At 46.5% G+C, this 15056-nt stretch overlaps 1 protein-coding gene across 1 annotated transcript in view; it reads right to left on the bottom strand.

The window, feature by feature from the left end:
• dnah9l (dynein, axonemal, heavy polypeptide 9 like) overlaps positions 1 to 15056 on the bottom strand; it is a 67826-nt gene that overhangs the window by 12457 nt on the left and 40313 nt on the right. The window contains exons 55-62 of the mRNA XM_049006337.1: positions 12518 to 12664; positions 12157 to 12270; positions 11909 to 12052; positions 11467 to 11649; positions 3668 to 3769; positions 2060 to 2194; positions 1761 to 1934; positions 283 to 518 (exon numbers count right to left, since the gene is read on the bottom strand). Coding sequence (XP_048862294.1) covers positions 283 to 518; positions 1761 to 1934; positions 2060 to 2194; positions 3668 to 3769; positions 11467 to 11649; positions 11909 to 12052; positions 12157 to 12270; positions 12518 to 12664 — 1235 coding nt within the window. The remainder of the gene's footprint in view (positions 1 to 282; positions 519 to 1760; positions 1935 to 2059; positions 2195 to 3667; positions 3770 to 11466; positions 11650 to 11908; positions 12053 to 12156; positions 12271 to 12517; positions 12665 to 15056) is intronic.

Genomic DNA, 15056 nt, shown 5'->3' with positions numbered 1-15056 from the left:
AAGTACCATGGAATATCTTTAAAAGAGAAGATAATCGCTTTTCCAAAGCCTTTCAGCTCTGAAGGCCGGCCTGTGCACGGCTCTTGGTTTTGGTCTCAGGGCCAGATGGAATGTGAAAAGCACAAATTCAAGGCAAAGGTTCCTCACACAGTGGAAGGACCTTCACTCCATTTCTTTGAAGAAGTAAAGAGCAAACAGAATGAAAAAGATAAAGGTCAGTCAGGACCTGCCGCCCCTGTCACACTTTTGGGCACGACATGTCATTGAGTGACGTTCCCTCACCCTTTCTGCCCCAGGCTGACGACTCTGAGGTCAGCACCATAGCGACTCTTTATCCACTTGATGCCCTGCAGCTGGGGGTCAATGAGGAGGGGCCAGCGCTCACAGTTGATGAGGATGGTGGCGTTCTGCGTGGACATTTTGTCGCTAGGCAGGCCCTCGTTATTCCACTTGGCAACCGTGGCATCATCGGTGAGCATGGAGACAGGGTCCAAACCCTCTGTCATTGGGATTGGGATCTGAAGAAGGAAACGCAAAATTCCAAAAAGTCCAAATACATTTAGAGGAAGATTAATATTGAGAAATATTGATTCATTCTTATTCTGGTTCATTTTCTTTGATGCAGAAAATAGGAACATCTCTGCATTTTAATACAAACCGGCTTGTAATGGTTCTACAGAAAATCCCAGAGAAACTGTTTTCCATATGTTACTTCCATAGAAAGTCTAACAATCAAATGATAACCCCACCAAACAAGCAAATTGCTCACATAAAATGCCCCTACAAATTTACTTAAATCACTATGCAGAACATTTTAAGTGAAAGAATGAGAAGAGCTCTCAGACAATTAGCACCAGAAGAGTACTCTGTAATCTGAAAATTATTCCCTCCACTTGTTTCCATTGTGGGCCAACAGAATGTGCAAGAATTTAATGGTTTCCATTTCCTTTCCGTGATCTGTGCTGCCTTTTACATATGTCTGTTGCTTGTTCCAGAACATCTGCAGAGACCCTTACCAGCTGTCAGGGGTAGGATTTACGTGTGTCACAAAGCATTTTTTACTCATGCTTACAGGCTTTACTCTAACGGCCAAGTCTTTTCTTTTAAATACTTTAAATTTGTTTTCTTTTTCTCAAAATTAAGTATTTCTTGTTCATTTTTACCAAACGAAATCTAGTTCTGTTTCATCCATGCCCCCCAAGCATAGAGACAACAACAATGGTGCCTTGACATTCCGGGGGGGGTTCATTAAGCAGGATTTCTAAGTTAGTTTGGTTAACTTAAGCTAGAAGTACAGTAATGATCGTCCAATAAGATTTTAGGTAAGCAGCATTGGACAATCCTGAACTCTAGCTTAGGTTAGCCTAGCTAACTGAGAAACCCTGCTTTGTGGAACACCCCCTTGGATTTCTTGGAGAAAGCCAGAGTGTATTAACTTGTGCTTTCAAAGGCTAAACATTGGAAGAAAAGCACAGAGCACACAAACTCCAGCACTGACTCAGTCCTGTGTCTGAGGAATGCCTTTTAAATCTTTGGGACAAAGGGCATCGTGCAGCGGTGATGCGACAAACAATGCTTGTAAACCAACAACTGAACTTAAAATGCTGTTAAACACGACTGTTTTCTTAGTTTCCACTGGGTTACCTGGGGATAATAAAACCCATCTTATGAATTCAGAACCCTCATTACCTCAACATTTACCTTTTGGAATTAGTTAAGTAAGAATAGCCAGTTTTTCCAGGCTGGTAGTTGATGCCTACCTTCTGGTTGTGGAGGTATGGTATCCATAGGTTCTCCAGCAGTTCATGCCGATAACTCTTGGAGAAGGAGCCAGCATAGGAGATGAAGGCTGAAGTCAGGAGCACATCGCCGCATAGAGTTTTCTCCTGCTCGTGGTACTGAGCCACGGAATGAGCCCATCGCACATTCTCAGACTGACACACGTACACAAATTGAGAAACCAGTTAAAACATTAAATATAAAAGAAGTATTTTTTAATCATGCAGATACGATGATCCAGAGGGAAGACGGCCAAGCAGAACCTTCCCTGGGCCTTCACCTCTAGACCTTTCACCAGTCGGTTGGCAAGCTCGATGGTCCTGTTGGTCCTGTTGACTTCATCTTGACAACGCAGCTTCTCTGCCGTTGCTTTCTCAAAGGCTGCCGTCAAAGTGTCCAGACTGCTGTCCAGCTCCTGCAACAGCAATGAAAATCAATCAGTGTGTAGTTTCACCCAACACAGAGATCTAACTCAGACCTGGAAATCATCACTGTAGTCAAAAGGGTCTGAGGAAGCTGGGACTACCTGCTGAGAAAACAAATTTAAATAACATTTCGTTTTTGTTTGACAAAAAAGAAAGTTACAGGGAATTATTAAAACCCATGAGGTTGGTTGCTAAACATCTTTCAGTAGATTTTGTTTATGTTACAGACGAGAAGTCTGGCACGTTGACTGAAAGCCTTCTTGTGCTGGTATAATAGCAAGAAAACAATCAAGCTGCAGACAGAGGCTTCAGCGTGAGCTACTTGACACAGATTTTCACATTGGAAGTGGGAATTATCCTATGAATGAAAACATAGCATGAAAGAAAATAATTACCATGCGACAGCATGCAAAGTCATTTTCATGAGTTTCAACTTAGGGTATATGGAGGCGGAAAGGTGGAGCAGCTGTCCCCTGTGCTGTCAGGTCACGGTCAGGGTTATCAGCAGCCTAATGCTAGAGGTAACGGGATGTGGGGGTGAAGAGCATTATCCTGTTCTATGGGGTCTGTGTAGCCTTTGATTCCGGGCTAATTCAAAACAAGGTAAAGTTCAGGAACTCTTCTTTGCTGTAGTGATCAAACAAAATCACATCACTATGGCAATTGGGCTGAGAATACAGATCAACCTTAATTGTGGCAGGCCTTATTGCCTCAGTGTGTCAATCACAGCCTTTGAATTGGGGGAAATTTGCTCTGTTCATTCTATTAAATAGTGTATGCAATTAAGCATGTTAGAATTCATGATCTTCAGTCAAGGTTAAATGAAAGTAGTTGCTCCTGTCAGATAGGTGATTAAATGCTGCCTACATCAGGCACATTTATGTGCCAAATTAAAATTTGGGTCTAAAGCATGAATCTTCATACACGCCAGTTAATTACCTTGCAGTCTTGCTACATAAATGCCTCACACATTTGCTCTTAATCACCATGTCGCTCTAAAACTTTCTTTAGCTTCCCTATTAAAGAGGATTTCAGGCTTCAAATAAAAGCCTTCACCAGACATAAAGAGGGAAACATCTCACTGAAAAGCCAGCCAAGACCATGTCTCTTTAGACCATTTATTCAAAAATTAACTGCTAATGTTACTTTCTTCATGTATTTTTCGCAAGAATGAAAATTAATTATATTTTTACCCCAGAAGTAACATTTGTAGCTTGTACGTAAAAATGTTAACAGCTAAATAAATATTGCTATTAATTTGGACATACTGCGTAATAAGGGCATACTGTGTAATATGTGCATACCGTGTAATATGATTAGACTGTAATAGAGGCAGTCTGTGTAATGTGGGCATACTGTGTAATGTGGTCTCAGAACCAATGATGGCTGGATGTCTGAGAATCCTTGCAGACAGCAGATTCCCTCCCCACCCCCCATGTGAGCCGGCCTCTCCCCACACTTACGGCCAACTTCCTGCGAATGACCTCCAGCTTGTCAGCTGATTCCAACAGGTCGGCATGGGTTTGGCACAGAGTCTGTCGCTTCAGCTCCACCTCACATGATACCTGGAATCAGGCATGAACGGTCATACAATGTTACTGACCTGCATGGACGGCAAGATTGTCATGCAATGTTACTGACCAGCCATGGAGCGCAATTATGTCATACAATGTTACTGACCTGCATGGAGTGCAAGTCTGTCATACAATGTTACTGACCGGGCATGGAGTGCTAGTCTGTCATACAATGTTACTGACCTGTATGGAGCACAAGTCTGTCATACAATGTTACTGACCTGCATGGAGTGCTAGTCTGTCATACAATGTTACTGACCTGTATGGAGCACAAGTCTGTCATACAATGTTACTGACCGGATATGGAGTAGAAGTCTGTCATACAATGTTACTGACCGGGCATGGAGTACAAGTCTGTCATACCACGTTACTGACCGGGCATGGAGTGCTAGTCTGTCATACCACGTTACTGACCGGGCATGGAGTGCTAGTCTGTCATGCAATGTTACTGACCTGCATGGAGTGCAAGTCTGTCATACCACGTTACTGACCGGGCATGGAGTGCAAGTCTGTCATGCAATGTTACTGACCTGCATGGAGTGCAAGTCTGTCATACAATGTTACTGACCGGGCATGGAGTGCAAGTCTGTCATACAATGTTACTGACCTGCATGGAGCACAAGTCTGTCATACAATGTTACTGACCGGATATGGAGTAGAAGTCTGTAATACAATGTTACTGACTGGATATGGAGGGCAAGTCTGTCATACCACGTTACTGACCTGCATGGAGCCCAAGTCTGTCATTCAATGTTACTGACCTGCATAGAGTGCAAGTCTGTCATACAATGTTACTGACCGGATATGGAGTACAAGTCTGTCATACCACGTTACTGACCGGGCATGGAGTGCAAGTCTGTCATTCAATGTTACTGACCTGCATGGAGTACAGGTCTGTCATACAAGTCTGCCACACCACGTTACTGACCGGGCATGGAGGGCAAGTCTGTCATACCACGTTACTGACCGGGCATGGAGGGCAAGTCTGTCATACCACGTTACTGACCGGGCATGGAGTGCAAGTCTGCCATTCAATGTTACTGACCGGATATGGAGTAGAAGTCTGTCATACCACATTACTGACTTGCATGGAGTGTAAGTCTGTCATACAATGTTACTGACCTGCATGGAGAGCTAGTCTGTCATACAATGTTACTGACCTGCATGGAGCACAAGTCTGTCATACAATGTTACTGACCGGATATGGAGTACAAGTCTGTCATACCACGTTACTGACCGGGCATGGAGGGCAAGTCTGTCATACAATGTTACTGACCGGGCATGGAGTGCAAGTCTGTCATTCAATGTTACTGACCTGCATGGAGTACAGGTCTCTCATACAAGTCTGCCACACCACGTTACTGACCGGGCATGGAGTACAAGTCTGTCATACCACGTTACTGACCGGGCATGGAGGGCAAGTCTGTCATACCACGTTACTGACCGGGCATGGAGTGCAAGTCTGCCATTCAATGTTACTGACCGGATATGGAGTAGAAGTCTGTCATACCACATTACTGACCTGCATGGAGTGCAAGTCTGTCATACAATGTTACTGACCTGCATGGAGTGCAAGTCTGTCATGCAATGTTACTGACCGGGCATGGAGTGCAAGTCTGTCATTCAATGTTACTGACCGGATATGGAGTAGAAGTCTGTCATACAATGTTACTGACCTGCATGGAGTGCAAGTCTGTCATACAATGTTACTGACCTGCATGGAGTGCAAGTCTGTCATACAATGTTACTGACCTGCATGGAGTGCAAGTCTGTCATACAATGTTACTGACCTGCATGGAGTGCAAGTCTGTCATGCAATGTTACTGACCGGGCATGGAGTGCAAGTCTGTCATTCAATGTTACTGACCGGATATGGAGTAGAAGTCTGTCATACAATGTTACTGACCTGCATGGAGTGCAAGTCTGTCATACAATGTTACTGACCTGCATGGAGTGCAAGTCTGTCATTCAATGTTACTGACCTGCATGGAGTGCAAGTCTGTCATACAATGTTACTGACCTGCATGGAGTGCAAGTCTGTCATACAATGTTACTGACCTGTATGGAGTGCAAGTCTGTCATATAATGTTACTGACCGGACATGGAGTGCAAGTCTGTCATACAATGTTACTGACCTGCATGGAGTGCAAGTCTGTCATACAATGTTACTGACCTGCATGGAGTGCAAGTCTGTCATACAATGTTACTGACCTGCATGGAGCACAAGTCTGTCATACAATGTTACTGACCGGATATGGAGTAGAAGTCTGTCATACAATGTTACTGACTGGATATGGAGGGCAAGTCTGTCATACCACGTTACTGACCTGCATGGAGCCCAAGTCTGTCATTCAATGTTACTGACCTGCATAGAGTGCAAGTCTGTCATACAATGTTACTGACTGGATATGGAGGGCAAGTCTGTCATACCACGTTACTGACCTGCATGGAGCCCAAGTCTGTCATTCAATGTTACTGACCTGCATAGAGTGCAAGTCTGTCATACAATGTTACTGACCGGATATGGAGTACAAGTCTGTCATACCACGTTACTGACCGGGCATGGAGTGCAAGTCTGTCATTCAATGTTACTGACCTGCATGGAGTACAGGTCTGTCATACAAGTCTGCCACACCACGTTACTGACCGGGCATGGAGGGCAAGTCTGTCATACCACGTTACTGACCGGGCATGGAGGGCAAGTCTGTCATACCACGTTACTGACCGGGCATGGAGTGCAAGTCTGCCATTCAATGTTACTGACCGGATATGGAGTAGAAGTCTGTCATACCACATTACTGACTTGCATGGAGTGTAAGTCTGTCATACAATGTTACTGACCTGCATGGAGAGCTAGTCTGTCATACAATGTTACTGACCTGCATGGAGCACAAGTCTGTCATACAATGTTACTGACCGGATATGGAGTACAAGTCTGTCATACCACGTTACTGACCGGGCATGGAGGGCAAGTCTGTCATACAATGTTACTGACCGGGCATGGAGTGCAAGTCTGTCATTCAATGTTACTGACCTGCATGGAGTACAGGTCTCTCATACAAGTCTGCCACACCACGTTACTGACCGGGCATGGAGTACAAGTCTGTCATACCACGTTACTGACCGGGCATGGAGGGCAAGTCTGTCATACCACGTTACTGACCGGGCATGGAGTGCAAGTCTGCCATTCAATGTTACTGACCGGATATGGAGTAGAAGTCTGTCATACCACATTACTGACCTGCATGGAGTGCAAGTCTGTCATACAATGTTACTGACCTGCATGGAGTGCAAGTCTGTCATGCAATGTTACTGACCGGGCATGGAGTGCAAGTCTGTCATTCAATGTTACTGACCGGATATGGAGTAGAAGTCTGTCATACAATGTTACTGACCTGCATGGAGTGCAAGTCTGTCATACAATGTTACTGACCTGCATGGAGTGCAAGTCTGTCATACAATGTTACTGACCTGCATGGAGTGCAAGTCTGTCATACAATGTTACTGACCTGCATGGAGTGCAAGTCTGTCATGCAATGTTACTGACCGGGCATGGAGTGCAAGTCTGTCATTCAATGTTACTGACCGGATATGGAGTAGAAGTCTGTCATACAATGTTACTGACCTGCATGGAGTGCAAGTCTGTCATACAATGTTACTGACCTGCATGGAGTGCAAGTCTGTCATTCAATGTTACTGACCTGCATGGAGTGCAAGTCTGTCATACAATGTTACTGACCTGCATGGAGTGCAAGTCTGTCATACAATGTTACTGACCTGTATGGAGTGCAAGTCTGTCATATAATGTTACTGACCGGACATGGAGTGCAAGTCTGTCATACAATGTTACTGACCTGCATGGAGTGCAAGTCTGTCATACAATGTTACTGACCTGCATGGAGTGCAAGTCTGTCATACAATGTTACTGACCGGACATGGAGTGCAAGTCTGTCATACAATGTTACTGACCTGCATGTAGTGCAAGTCTGTCATACAATGTTACTGACCGGACATGGAGTGCAAGTCTGTCATACAATGTTACTGACCTGCATGGAGTGCAAGTCTGTCATTCAATGTTACTGACCTGTATGGAGTGCAAGTCTGTCATACAATGTTACTGACCTGCATGGAGTGCAAGTCTGTCATACAATGTTACTGACCTGCATGGAGTACAAGTCTGTCATACAATGTTACGGACCTGTATGGAGTGCAAGTCTGTCATACAATGTTACTGACCGGACATGGAGTGCAAGTCTGTCATACAATGTTACTGACCTGCATGGAGTGTAAGTCTGTCATACAATGTTACTGACCGGGCATGGAGTGCTAGTCTGTCATACAATGTTACTGACCGGGCATGGAGTGCTAGTCTGTCATACAATGTTACTGACCTGCATGGAGCACAAGTCTGTCATACAATGTTACTGACCGGATATGGAGTAGAAGTCTGTCATACAATGTTACTGACCGGGCATGGAGTGCTAGTCTGTCATACAATGTTACTGACCGGGCATGGAGTGCTAGTCTGTCATAAAATGTTACTGACCTGTATGGAGTGCAAGTCTGTCATACAATGTTACTGACCGGACATGGAGTGCAAGTCTGTCATACAATGTTACTGACCTGCATGGAGCACAAGTCTGTCATACAATGTTACTGACCGGATATGGAGTAGAAGTCTGTCATACAATGTTACTGACCGGGCATGGAGTGCTAGTCTGTCATACAATGTTACTGACCGGATATGGAGTAGAAGTCTGTCATACAATGTTACTGACCGGGCATGGAGTGCTAGTCTGTCATGCAATGTTACTGACCGGCATGGAGTGCAAGTCTGTCATACAATGTTACTGACCTGCATGGAGCCCAAGTCTGTCATTCAATGTTACTGACCTGCATGGAGCACAAGTCTGTCATACAATGTTACTGACCGGATATGGAGTAGAAGTCTGTCATACAATGTTACTGACCGGGCATGGAGTGCAAGTCTGTCATGCAATGTTACTGACCTGCATGGAGTGCAAGTCTGTCATACAATGTTACTGACCTGCATGGAGTGTAAGTCTGTCATACAATGTTACTGACCGGGCATGGAGCACAAGTCTGTCATACAATGTTACTGACCGGGCATGGAGTGCTAGTCTGTCATACAATGTTACTGACCTGCATGGAGTGCAAGTCTGTCATACAATGTTACTGACCTGTACGGAGTGCAAGTCTGTCATACAATGTTACTGACCTGCATGGAGCACAAGTCTGTCATACAATGTTACTGACCGGATATGGAGTAGAAGTCTGTCATACAATGTTACTGACCGGGCATGGAGTGCTAGTCTGTCATACAATGTTACTGACCGGGCATGGAGTGCTAGTCTGTCATAAAATGTTACTGACCTGTATGGAGTGCAAGTCTGTCATACAATGTTACTGACCGGACATGGAGTGCAAGTCTGTCATACAATGTTACTGACCTGCATGGAGCACAAGTCTGTCATACAATGTTACTGACCGGATATGGAGTAGAAGTCTGTCATACAATGTTACTGACCGGGCATGGAGTGCTAGTCTGTCATGCAATGTTACTGACCGGCATGGAGTGCAAGTCTGTCATACAATGTTACTGACCTGCATGGAGCCCAAGTCTGTCATTCAATGTTACTGACCTGCATGGAGCACAAGTCTGTCATACAATGTTACTGACCGGATATGGAGTAGAAGTCTGTCATACAATGTTACTGACCGGGCATGGAGTGCAAGTCTGTCATGCAATGTTACTGACCTGCATGGAGTGCAAGTCTGTCATACAATGTTACTGACCTGCATGGAGTGCAAGTCTGTCATACAATGTTACTGACCGGGCATGGAGCACAAGTCTGTCATACAATGTTACTGACCGGGCATGGAGCACAAGTCTGTCATACAATGTTACTGACCGGGCATGGAGTGCTAGTCTGTCATACAATGTTACTGACCTGCATGGAGTACAAGTCTGTCATACAAGTCTGTCACACCACGTTACTGACCGGATATGGAGGGCAAGTCTGTCATGCAATGTTACTGACCGGATATGGAGGGCAAGTCTGTCATGCAATGTTACTGACCGGACATGGAGGGCAAGTCTGTCATGCAATGTTACTGACCTGCATGGACCGCAAGTCTGTCATACCACGTTACTGACCGGACATGGAAGGCAAGTCTGTCATGCAATGTTACTGACCGGGCATTTAGGGCAAGTCTGTCATACCGCGTTATTGACCAGTAATGGAGTGTAAGTCTGTCATACCACGTTACTGACCGGGCATGGACTGCAAGTCTTTCATACCAGGTCACAAATTACAGTGTACAATAAAATACTTTTAATGGTGCAAATTAAGTGCCCTGGTTACTTATATAATAGCATAACTCTGTAAGGATGCACTACTACATAACTATCTTTTTATAGGTTACTATTCATGTAAATGTCCTATGTATCAGATAGTGTGCTTTGTAAAATGCACAACTCCTTTAACATTTGGGTTCCAAAAGAATAGTACAGGCAGATGTGTTAATTTGTAACTTTCTCTCACTAAATGAATAATGTTCAGGGTCTGGACTAGTTAATAATCAGATATTAACAGGTATTAGGGGTCACACAACAAGCAAACACCTCAGTGAAGATCTTTGGTGGGGGGGGGGGTCTTTTGGGTAAGAATAACGCAGTGGTGATCATTAATAACACACAGGGGTGGGGGGTGTAACCATGTGATATCTCTTCATTCCACAGTCAAAGAGCTTAATGAAATCCTGCCCTCCGCAGCACATCCTGAAGTGTGATCTGGCACCACAATGGCTGCAGCACGTGCCCAGCGGCTGACAGGAAGTGGTACCCTTTTCCAGTAAGGGGGGCGGTGGGGGGGCAGCACGCCAAGTAGAAAAAAACATGCCAAGAAGGAAACAATCCAGAAACATCTACAAAAGCACTGTTTCGGCAGGCATTTCTCCGCAAAGAAGCTCCGGCATTATCCAAGGGGAAAGAACAGGCAAACTTTGCAAAAACAAATAAAGGCATTATAAAAAAAGGGCCATACTTACATACATCTTTTTGGTGGCAGCAGTGATTATAGTGAGAAGGCAGCAGAGAATATGGGGGAAACGAGAAAGAGGGAACACACACAATGACAACAATGAGCAGTTGCACAACACAGCAGCGGTAGGTATTCAATTTCGTGTGCCGTCATTAACGAGCCGCAGGCGATGAACGTGACAAGCAATGGCCGTGCACTCAACCCGGCAGTGCGAATCTCTGCTTTTGCTTTGTACCTTTGCCCCTGAACCACTGATGGGTTGGGTCTGCAAATGTATGCAAGGACAGAAGTGTTGCCGTAGTAACACTGTAGCTCAGCTCAAACGGCACAATGCACATTTGTCATTAATTTCAGTGACCACTTATTCCTGATTAAAATGCTCACATTCCAAAGTTATGAAACAAAGCCATAAAAGCCGACCGTAATTTCCAATTTCTGCTATCCCAGGCTACACAGGGCACAAAGCAAGGAAATGTTTGGATGGGATGTCAGTCCATTGCAGGGCACACAAAGGATGGGCAATGTATTAGTTAGTAGGCTGAGCGCACTTCCCACTGAGCCAGCATGTCCTCCAAGTTAATCTTTTCTTGCATAAGAATATCCAAATATATATGCGGGCCATACCTCATGGAAGTGGACAATGTTGATGACCCAGGCACACAGTCCTGCTGCAGCTGATGATTTAAGGCGCACAAACTCAGGGTTGAACTCTGGGTCGCTCAGGTACTCCTCCTTCAGGACACGGATCGTGCCGTCAGGGACGTGCTCCTTGTCAAAGTTCACCAGGGCCTGCAGGAAGTCGTCTACCTAAAAGGCAAGGGACAAACCAGATGTCCAATTGTAAGTGATATCCAATATGCGCCCTTTAGCCCAGTGAATATACCAACCAATCACATTTTCTTCACATGCTATGTACTGTAAGACCATGAGTTTGACTCAGGGTATGTGTTTTAGGGAAATTAATTTGTAACTGCATCATACCACTGCATGATAATTTATCATCAAGTGAGTTACACCTGTATGGCCCAACGTGAACTCGGAAATGCTGCAATGGGTAACAGCATACCTTACTCATGTACACCTTAGCAGCCTTCCAGCTGCGGTCTTTGGGGATGCGGCCCTGTGGAGCCAGCAAGACCAAGACAGCAGCTGACACGTTGGCAACGATGGTAGGGGGGTTGGGGAAGGTGCGCATCTCCGTTAAGTTTAGCTGGGGGACAGATTACCAGGTGAGGTGAAGGCAAACACGCAGGGGAGGCAGATCCTAGAGACAGTCACACCACACACCCAGGATGAGTAAAAAGAGAGACACACCCGGTTCAAGGTGTTGAGCGCGGCATTGGCAGCCTGAAGGGCCGGCTCTGCTTTGGCGAGGTCGTTTTCCGTTTCCTGCTGCTGCTTTGAGACCTCAGCTTGGATTGCCGCGACCTTCAGGTCATGAGGAGGTAATGAAAGTGAAGCACTTCACATCCAGTGGGTAAAAAACTATTTATTTTCTTTGCTGATGTTCCTCACAGTACCTCTTGCAAAATTATCGAAGGAACCAATTTCCTGAAGCTTTGTTAGTGTTCAAAATATTTTTTAAGGAAATATCTATGTAAATTGATTTAAGAGAGTTATTGTTCATTCAGACCCAAGGACCAACAATCCTCCTGTCCACTAGAGGGTAGCCCACCTTCTGCTCTTCTGCGTCAGCCACAGCCTTCTCCTGGTTGAGCTTCTCTGTCTGCTGGCCAATCTTAGTGATGAGCGCCTCGGTGTCTATGTTCCTCTGGTTCAGCTCAACTTCCTGTACGGCCAGCTTGGCCTTCAGATCCTCCACCTGATTAGAAACGTTATTGCATTTTATTATTCACATAGTTTCACTGTCACATTACCTATGTTATACCTGAATCTGATGACAGGGCAAACAGGTACAAAAAGCAGAAAGAATCTATAACATCCTGCCAGCCGAGGAGTGGCAGCTCTAGGGCTCTGACCAAACATCCATCCATCCATCCATCCATCACCCTCATCAATATCCTCTCAGCTGAGTTCGAGTTGCGGGGGCGGCAGTCTCAGCAGGGAAACCCAGACTTCCCTCTCCCCGGTCTCTTCATCCAGCTTCTCCGGGGAAATCCCGAGGCGTTCCAAGGCCAGCCGAGAGACATAGTCCCTCCAGCATGTCCTGGGTCTTCCCCGGGGTCTCCTCCCAGTGGGACATGCCCGGAACACCTCACCGGGGAGGCATCCAGGAGGCATCCTAATCAGATGTCCGAGCCACCTCATCTGGCTCCTCTCCATCCCTCCCGAATGACCGAGCTCCTCACCCTATCTCTAAGAGAGAGCCCAGCCTTCCTGCGGAGAAAACTCATTTCGGCTGCTTGTACTCACGATCTCATTCTTTTGGTCACTACCCATGGCTCATGATCATAGATGAGGGTAGGAACGTAGATCGACTGGTAAATTGAAAGCTTTGCCTTTTGGCTCAGCTCTTTCTTTACCATGACAGGCTGATGCAGCGCCCGTATCACTGCTGATGTCGCACCGATCCGGCTGTCGATCTCTCGTTCCATCCTTCCCTCACACGTGACCCCGAGATACTTAAAGTCCTCCACTTTGAGGAGGACCCCCTCCCCGACCCGGAGAGAGCATTCTACCCTTTTCCGATTGAGGACCATGGTCTCAGATTTGGAGGCACTGATTCCCATCCCAGCCGCTTCACACTCTGCTGTGAACTGTCCAAGTGACAGCCGAAGGTCACGGTCCGATGAAGCCAACAGAATCACATCATCTGCAAAAAGCAGAGACCTAATCCTGAGGTCACCAAACCAGACACCTTCAACGCCCTGGCTGCGCCTAGAAATTCTGTCCATAAAAGATATGAACAGAATCGGTGACAAAGGGCAGCCCTGACAGAGTCCAACTCTCACTGGAAACGAGTTCAACTTATTGCTGCCCATGCGGACCAAACTGACACCGGTCATACAAGGACCAAACAGCCCTTATAAGGAAGCCCGGCACCCCATACTCCCAGAGCACCCCCCACAGGACTCCACGAGAGACACGGACAAATTCCTTCTCAGAGTCCACAAAACACATGTAGACTGGTTGGGCAAACTACCATGAACCCTCCAAGAACCCTGCTGAGAGTATAGAGCTGGTCCACTGTTCCATGGCCAGGGCGAAAACCACACTGCTCCTCCTGAATTCGAGGTTCAACAATAGACCTTACCAGGGAGGCTGAGGAGTGTGATCCCGCTATACAGGTAGTTGGAACACACCCTCCGGTCCCCCTTCTTGAAGAGGGGGACCACCACCGCGGTCTGCCAATCCAGAGGCACTGCCCCTGATGTCCACGCGATGCTGCAGATGCGTGTCAACCAGGACAGCCCCACAGCATCCAGAGCCTTAAGGAACTCCGGGCGGATCTCATCCACCCCCGGGTCCCAGCCACTGAAGAACTTTTTAACCACCTCAGCAACTTCTGCCCCAGAGATAGGAGGGTCCACCCCCAAGTCCCCAGACTCTGCTTCCTCATTGGAAGGCATGTCATTGACATTGGCTTTGTCATTGGCTTCGAAGTATTCCCTCCACCGACCCAAAACGTCCCGAGCAGAGGTCAGCAGTGCACCATCCATACCATAAACCGTGTTGATGTTGCACCGCTTTCCCGCGCTGAGAAGCCGGATGGTGGACCAGAATCTCCTCGAAGCCGTCCGGAAGTCGTTTTCCATGGCTTCGCCAAACTCCTCCCACACTCGAGTTTCTGCCTTGGGCCGCATTCCGCTTGGCCCACCAGTACCTTTCAGATGCCTGGAGTCCCACAGGCTAAAAAGGTCCAATAAGACATCTTCTTCAGCTTCACAATGGAGGCACGGAACAAGGTCCATTCGGACTCAATGTGCCCCGCCTCCTCCGGGACATGGGCGAAGTTCTGCTGGAGGTAGGAGTTGAAGCTCCTTCTGACAGGGGATTCTGCCAGACTTTCCCAACAGACCCACACTATACGCTTGGATCTGCCAGGTTTGACCGGCTTCCTCCCCCACCAGCAGAGCCAACCCACCACCAGGTGGTGATCGGTTGACAGCTGCGCCCCTCTCCAAAACATGCGGCCTCAAGTCCGATGACACGACCACAAAGTCAATCATTGAACTGTAGCCTAGGGTGCACATATGGACACCTTCATGCTTGAACATGGTGTTCATTATGGACAATCTGTGACGAGCACAGAA

The sequence above is a fragment of the Brienomyrus brachyistius genome, chromosome 1 (assembly GCF_023856365.1).
Source record: "Brienomyrus brachyistius isolate T26 chromosome 1, BBRACH_0.4, whole genome shotgun sequence".
Lineage (NCBI taxonomy): Eukaryota > Metazoa > Chordata > Actinopteri > Osteoglossiformes > Mormyridae > Brienomyrus > Brienomyrus brachyistius.
The sequence above is the reverse complement of the archived record's forward strand: the minus strand, read 5'-3'. Positions and strand labels throughout refer to the sequence as shown.